The sequence below is a fragment of the Calypte anna genome, chromosome 2 (genome assembly GCF_003957555.1).
Source record: "Calypte anna isolate BGI_N300 chromosome 2, bCalAnn1_v1.p, whole genome shotgun sequence".
NCBI classification, from domain to species: Eukaryota; Metazoa; Chordata; class Aves; order Apodiformes; family Trochilidae; genus Calypte; species Calypte anna.
In genome coordinates, this window is record NC_044245.1 from 69,363,251 (window position 1) to 69,370,992 (window position 7,742).

Here is a 7,742-nt window from a genome sequence, read left to right on the forward strand (position 1 = left end):
ATTTCATCATCTAAAATAGCAGAGTGGCCAAAATAGTTCTTCCTTGAAATATCTACCAGACTAGTAGTCAGTACATCTTTAATACCTATTGAAATTGTACTGAAAAATGTATAGAAATTTGTTATTACTCCACTGTGATTTTTCTTGGCAATCTGTAATACAGAGGTTAATCTAACTCTAGATGTGTGCATTTATGAATGTCATAAATGCTTAGAAAACTTCATACCTACATGCTTTATTAATTCTAAAAGTAGGATTTGGTACTAAATCCCTGTTCACTCACATCAGTTACCAAGGTAATGATATTTTTAAGGGGTTTTGGTCCAGGAAATTAATATAATTCTCATGACAAGCACTTGTGATTTTCTTTTATTATATTAACAACAAAAAATCAGTTCTATGCATCCAAATCAATAATGTATAATTAGAGTGAAATCAGGACATAGTATTGAGCCAATACATCCATATTTGCAGATAGCAATGGACACATAGGAAGCAAAAAAACCAGAGAATATAGAGATTCTCATGCATTTCTTAAAACCAAAAAATAAAGCCTTGAACTATCACATAAACAAAGAAGGCCAGCTACATTCATGGAAGAATACTGCACTGAAGTTTTTAACTCCACTTGAGGGCTTCCCAGGGACAAATTGAAGTTCATTTGCTAAGCAAGCTCAACAGAGGCAGAGGTTATTTTGAAAGCTTTATTTTTTTCACAGAACTCCCAAGAAGGAATCACATTATTGAGTACCACTTGCAGGATTTTTCCCTCAAATCAAAATATTCTTATATTTGATGTGTCTTCCAATGTTTTAAACAGTAATTCAGATAGCTCCTTTGCCTGGTGGTTCTCAATAAATTCTGGGTCATCTGGATTATCATTGAATCATAGAATCTTTCTGGCTGGAAAAGACCCTTGGGATGGTTGTGTCCAACCATCATCCTTACTCTACAAAGGGGAAGGCAAGGATTGTTTCCAGCTCTTTATCTCTTTAGGGGGAACGATATCTACCAAAGAAGAGGATGCTGTTGGTTGGGTTGTGTTTGATCAAGAAAAGGAATGGGTGGTCAGCCCTAACCTCTTCAAACTCAGAGGAGTGTTTGATGACTCCCATCACACCTGCTGAGCCTGATATCTCAGTACCCTCTTCATTGACTTCCATGTATGCTTCATGGATGGCCTCAGATATCTTCAGGCTCTCTGTTATAGAGATACCAGACAGATTGGCTAGAGGGCTGAACAGGTCAGTCAACCCCAAGGCCTCTAAGACAGATGTGAGATTATATTTTTCCTCAATCTTCATGCGTGGGAGGTACACTTTCACTCTCTTCTTTTCCATCACATTGGGACTGGTCCACTCAGTAAGTTTTTCAAAGCTGATTTCATTCTCAAGCTGAAAAGAGAGGCAGGGAATTAAATGTCTGGGATGCAAATAAAACTTCTTCATGCCATTCATTTTAATCAAGGCTATTATATAAAAAAAAACACAAAACAAATCAAAATAAAACAAACAACAACAAAAACCACAAACAACCACACCATAATTGTTTGTGTGTTGGCATCCTGTCAACAATCTTCTTGCAGTCTGCATCATTCTGGTAGCCTCCAATATCACCTTGCAAATTTACATGCAGTTAATAGTAGCTAACAAAGGCAAACTCTTCTACATCTGTAATAACCTACTTGGTTTGATTGGTTTAAATCCTTTTAAAATTGAGAATACTTTATAAAGAACATGCTTTGTCTAACTTTGTTTTTCATTCCATTTTGTCATTACCAGAACAATTTTTGAAACCAGCCCACTTATGACGATTAATGGGGATTTTGTTAAGAAATCATTAGTGATTCCTGCAAAGAATGACTGATTCTCATCAGTTTTAGCAATATTTCTTTGACATTTTTTATAGCTTTTCGTTTGTGTGTGGGTGTGTGTGAAATTACCTCACAAAGAAAGCATCTACCCATGCATATATTTTATACTGCAGAGCTACACCAGCACTACCCCTCTTTACCATCATTTTATTAGAGTGAGCCCAGGGCTCTCCTGAGAGGCCAATCTCTTCCTGAGCACTTGGCAGCACCAAGGCAGCTGTTGCACCCCCATCTGCACAGCACAGCCACGGGCTGAGCAGCTGGACAGCAAAGGATCTGGCAGGAGCCAAGTCCCACTGAAGTGATAACTCTTGTTTCCCTTGCCACAGCCATACCTGCTCCAGGCCAGAGACATCATCAGGCAACAGCACCAACATGCTCAGCTCCCCACTGGCATACGGAAGCTCCAGGATCTTCAGTTTCTCTGCAGCCACTACTGCCACTTTGAAGGTACCGTTCTGATACATCATTTGGACAGGCCTGCTTTCTTGCTGCAGAAAAAAAAAAGAAAAAGAAATGTGAAATGTGAGATGGTGTGACTGGGGAGCAATTTTTTTCTGTAGGCAGGCAAATGTAGAAGCCCTTTGAAAGGGATCTTTCAAGCGTGTTGTCTTTAAGGAAGTGCTGTGCTTCCATTTTCTTCTCTTGCCTGCTGGATGTGCCCTGGTCAGACACAGCTCTTGCAAGCCTGACATGAAAAGGTCCAGCTGAATCATCGGGCCAATGATAACAGCATGTTGTGTGTGGAACACCCATTCTGCTGGCCATGCACCTGTCCTCATCACAAGCTGTGCCTGTGCCCCCCTACCTCTGTCACACTGAAGGGCATTTCCCGAGTGTGTTCTTCTTTAAACTCTGTCTTCCAAATCCCTTTGAAGTAAACAGCATTCACAAGGACTAGCACAGTGTTGAGATCAACAGAGCCTGGTTCAAGGAAATCTTGGATCTGCCCTTTAAGGAAGAAGAAAGGCATAAAAGTGATAACTTTCATAGCAGCAGCAACCTGGCATTTTAGAGATCAATCGACACGTTGCTGCTTGACTTGACTTCCTTTTCTTCAAAAGTCTGTTTTTGAAATTTAGGTTCATGAGGATGATTTAACGCAGAACGACTGGCACCTTGCCAGGCATTTATGCACTAAGACAGGGAAGTTCAAGAGTGGCATAATACCCCAGGAACATTTCTAATCAGTACTTGAAAGAAGATTTATGCAGAAAAGAGAACATGAGAGGGAAGCTATATAGATTTTCTATTTCTCATTGTGCTTCTTTCCAGACTTTGCTCTTTTTTTTAATTACACCAGCACAATAAACGTACACAAGCTCCTGCATCATTCCTTTCCCACCATCACCTAGTGCATGCATTATTTTCTCTCCTGGAAGCCCACTTCCCACCCATCTGTAGTGAAATGAGGCAATGAGGCAACCAGGTGCCACTAATTACCAGGCAGTGGGCATGAGCTTGTGTTAAGCCCACCTGTGCCTGATTAGGGCAGGCCCCCACTGCACATGAGCAGGATTAGGGGGCCAATAAAAGGTGAGGCTTGAAGCACAGGCTCAGCTCAGTCCTGAGCAAGCCAGCAGAGAGGTCAGTTGAATCTGGAGCAGTAGCACTGAGCCAGGCTAATCAGTCCTGAGGGCAACAGACTCAGAGCTGGAACTTCTGCTGGAACACCTGTTGGACCTCAGAGTGCTGTGTCCTAAGAGAGGTTCGTCTTGCAACACCTATCCAGCCCATCCTTGTAAAATTGTGCCAATATTACAGAGAAGCTGTGAGTAACTTTGAATGAGTTAAGCTCTCCAGGCATAAAAAAGTGTGCACATGGAGTGTGCATATCCTGGCACCTCTGCCTATGTCACTGTCACACAGGTGCAATAGAGTCACACCTTTCCACAGAAAATAGCCACTAATGGGCACATCAGGGGAAAATGTGTTCTCTAATGATTTGTCATTCCAGAACTTGTTCAAATACTGCTGTGAGAGGAAACAATATTTCAAAAATCTTGCCTGACCTTACCGTTTGTCTGATTTTTCACCCAGGAATTAATGAGCCTTCTTGCTTGATCTGGTGCTGTTTTGAAGTTGACCGTTTCCAGGCCTGCTCTATACAGTTTCTTCACACATTTTAAGTAGATCTGTAAAGACAACAATCATAGATTCGTATTTTCTACAAGTGTAGACTAGACCCAACTAGTATTTTTTAAAAAACAGTATGAAGGTGAAATAAAATATAGCTAAAAGAATTTTTATAGTTATACCATGGTTGGGATGTTCTCACTGATTACTTCCAGGAAGAACCTACTAAAGATAGGCCATAGAAATTATTCTGATGGATGATATTTTCAGATCTGACATATTTATTACTTGACTAGTTAAGAATAAATATTAGAAATGTTTCATATTTTCTTGAAGACAGGCACTATTTCAGGCCTGTTTTAGAGTGTTTTCTTATCATTATGTTCACTCCTTTTCTAAAAGTATTTTTCTATATTTTTAGAAAATAAGTTTCTTCGAGTAAGAATATTTTTATCTTTTGTTTTGAAAATTCAGAAGTTGTATCCAAGGTGAGGTTTACAACTGAGGAAATGTACTGAAGTCAAACTATATCATTCAAAAAAGCAACTTTTTAAAATGAAAAGTCTTTGGAGGAGCAAGCAGGGAGTGGTGATTTACATTACCATTTAGTTTTGTTTATTACCCCATTCTGTTTTGATACTACTGTCAGGGCTGTGGCAAAGGGAAGAGCTGTGGAAGTCCACATCAGTGGGGACCACTGAATTAACAGAACATCTCTGGCCAGTGTTCCTGGACTACAGGTTTATACAGGTTTTAGCAGGAAATCACTCTGATGTCCAACTCACCGGTAGGATTGGGGATGTCTTTTCAGCATAGAGTCTGTTGGCAATGCGGAGTGAATAATTGCCTTTTGGTGCACTGATATCAGACAGGAGTTCTTTAAACAGTATGTGTATGTTCATGGACTTGCCACACTGAGTTGTTCATAAGAAAATAAAAAGGTATATCTGTTAGTTTATTTTACCAGGAAGAGAATTAATCAAAAGGTACAAATAACATGGGAAAATGCACAGAGTTAGGACATCTGCAAATGAATATGTGCTGCAGTCTAAAAGCTCCTCAACAAGGGTGTTCAGTATAAGCAACTAGTTATGTACGATTAATTCACAGCATATGGTGATACTCATACTGAAAAATTCAGGTATTGATTGCAATTTGCAAGTTGTTGTAGATATAGAGCCTCTAGTTCCCAGATTCTGCTTGCATTTTCACAGCAGCTTTCTGATGAAGCTGCAGACAGGAGAAGAGTGCTGGATGAAAAAGGAGTCAGGAAATGTCTCATAGTTATGAATGGATCAGCTAATACCCCAAGTTCCTGGTGACACAGGCTAAGAGCCTGTAAGAAAAACACACAGTGAAAAACAGTGGCTGGGACTCCATTTGGTGAGAAGAATTGTGTTGCACTGCTCCTTTCTAAATGCTTATTCAGCCACAAAATGCTCTAGCTCTTGATTACCTTTTGTTCTCTTTAATAAAATAAAAAGTTGTTCTTTACAAGTCCTACCTTGTGCTTGTGGTTTGCAAGTGAATGGGGACAGGCCACAGCATGGCTTGTGTTATCTTTAAAAAAGGATCAGACTAACATAGAGGAAAGCAGAGTTGGTATCAGTTTACTGAGACCCCTCGTAGTTCAGGGCGAACTGGAGGCTTGGAAAGTCTCTGTGGATTTAGGAACAGAATGGTTACTTTCCAGCCTTTGAGGCTGCTGGACTCTTTTCTGCCAAAGAATCTTCTGCCCCATTTTGGAGTCTCAGCCAAAAGTCTGATTTCTGTACCCTGGCTCCAGGTGCTGAGCAACTTTCAATTCATCTGCAGCACTTTCAGGTGTGCAGATGCTCATCTACATAAGAAGGTAACCTGGTGCTCAAAGCATCCTCTCCAGTCCTGTCACTTGTTCTGGTGCAAAATGTGCAGCCTGTCTTCATTTTCTGTTTTGTTTTGGTTTGTTTGTTGTTTCTTCTATCTTACATCTCTGAATAAAGAGCATTAGCAAAGGTTTGGGAAGGTGTTGAACCTACACAATGCACAGAAGAGAAAAATGTGAAATAGAAATGAATGTACCTTAGCTTTCTGTGCCTTCGCCTGAATAGTTCCACCAAGTCCTGCAATTTTGTCAAAGTGAAGAACCTGCAATTGAAAGTAGTAGTAAAGTAATTAAGTACCCGGAGTCCACCAAGAATCACTGATGTTAGTGTTGAAACTGTAGGTTTGGACCATATAAGCCTGATTGGCACACAGATGAACTGAGAAATTTTAAGTGAGCTTTAAATCACTGAAAATTTGTGGCCATGAACCTCAGCTTATATCCCTCCTTTTTCAGTTAATGGTGTTCAGTCTACAAACTAGCTACAACCCCACTGTGTCATAGTTGTAACTGAAATTCTTTTTTCTTTATGTTTCATCTTTTGTATATTACAAGTGCTCTTTTCCACCTGGCAGAAATCAGACCTGTGAAATAACATAAACAGAAGTAAGAGGCCTGCCTTAACCATTCCTCAAGACTGCTTTTTCTTAATGGACAAAAAGCAGTGGTCAGCAAAAACTCAGCTCCAGCTCCAAATCTCACACTTTGGAACACCATTTTTTTTTCTAGGCAGGTTTGAATGCAGTACCAAATGTGACTGTGGTACATAGAAAGTCCCAAAAATGTAAATGGATAATCTGTTGCTGTGCTGAGCAGGATCAAAAGGAGTTTGTGTTCCTTTATGTCACGTACCTTCTCCATCTGATCCTCAGTGTTACCTCTTGCTCCCAGATAAACCATGGCCAAAGCTGCAATGATGCTTAGGGGGGAATAGAAGATGTTGTCATTGGCATGGTGGACTTTCAGCTCTTTGAATACATCAAAGGAGAATTCTGCATTTGCTGCACTGATGGAGCCCATTGTAGAATCAATGTTGTCTGAAACAAAAGGAAATATGACTGAATATTGTTATGTGGCACTGATTTTAAGAAGTCCTGTCAATCACCCAGAAACTGCTATGTGAGCTCAAACTGTTCATTGCTGTTTTTCAGTGATGAACCAATGAATGACCACATATTCTGTGATCATTAGAAATATTATAACTCCTGGACATTTATCTCTGAATACGTTTGTTTTCTTTCAACAAGGTACTAGCTCACCATCAATACAGTATCTTGTACTTGTTTTTTAGAAAATAGGCTTTTTCATCCATGCTTCAAGATGATAAAAGCAGTAATATAACTGAATGGATTAGTTTCCCTATGGCCATCCAGAGGGCTCTGAATGATCTTTGAGACAATGCAAACTTCCTATTTCTTCTCTAGCTTCTCTAGCTCTGGACCGCACTCTGAATCTTCAAATCAAACCTATTCAACTCGCTATACTCTTAGTGTACTTCCTACAATTGCCTAGTAAAATCAGACACAAACTTGGAGGTTGCTTTCCTGTAGTTTATAGGAATGACAGGAGTAAGTTACTTTGTAAACCCAACCAGCTGCTTAGGTGCTGAACTATAGATTTATGGGATTCTTTCTTGTAGTTCTGTTCTGGACTCTTAATCTCTGCTGATGCTTTTTGTTGAGAAAAAGCACAAGCATATGTATCATAAATAAGGATTTTTCTTAAAAATGCAGCATAGAGCTGCATTAATTCAGTCAAATTCTGTAATGAAAATTAATGTGATGTGTTAAGGATATTCATTGAAACCTTTGGTCTCTTTTGAATCTGAGACCAAGAAAGCTGCATACTGTTCTTATATCTCTGCATCAGTTAAAGTCAAAGAAATAGGAGTTTATCCATAGGTTGGAGGAGATGTGGCTCACTATGTGA

At 39.7% G+C, this 7,742-nt stretch overlaps 1 protein-coding gene across 1 annotated transcript; it reads right to left on the reverse strand.

Moving 5' to 3' along the window:
* Positions 1 to 992: 992 nt before the first annotated feature.
* LOC103527411 (ovalbumin) lies at positions 993 to 6,845 on the reverse strand. Its single transcript, XM_008492601.2, has 7 exons — positions 6,666 to 6,845; positions 6,026 to 6,076; positions 4,735 to 4,863; positions 3,891 to 4,008; positions 2,682 to 2,824; positions 2,209 to 2,364; positions 993 to 1,394 (listed from the first exon to the last, which is right to left on the reverse strand). The coding sequence occupies exons 1-7, from the start codon at positions 6,831 to 6,833 to the stop codon at positions 993 to 995; spliced, it is 1,167 nt and encodes a 388-aa protein (XP_008490823.2). The 5' UTR covers positions 6,834 to 6,845.
* Between the last annotated feature and the right edge of the window lie 897 nt (positions 6,846 to 7,742).

Bases quoted from the DNA above. Each gene is read 5' to 3' on its own strand.
- LOC103527411 (XM_008492601.2), bottom strand. From the start codon at position 6,833: ATGGGCTCCATCAGTGCAGCAAATGCAGAATTCTCCTTTGATGTATTC. The intron at 6,077-6,665 runs GTACGTGACATA...TTTCAATTGCAG, and splicing joins CTGAGGATCAGATGGAGAAG to GTTCTTCACTTTGACAAAAT. The intron at 4,009-4,734 runs GTGAGTTGGACA...TTGTCTTTACAG, and splicing joins AGACATCCCCAATCCTACCG to ATCTACTTAAAATGTGTGAA.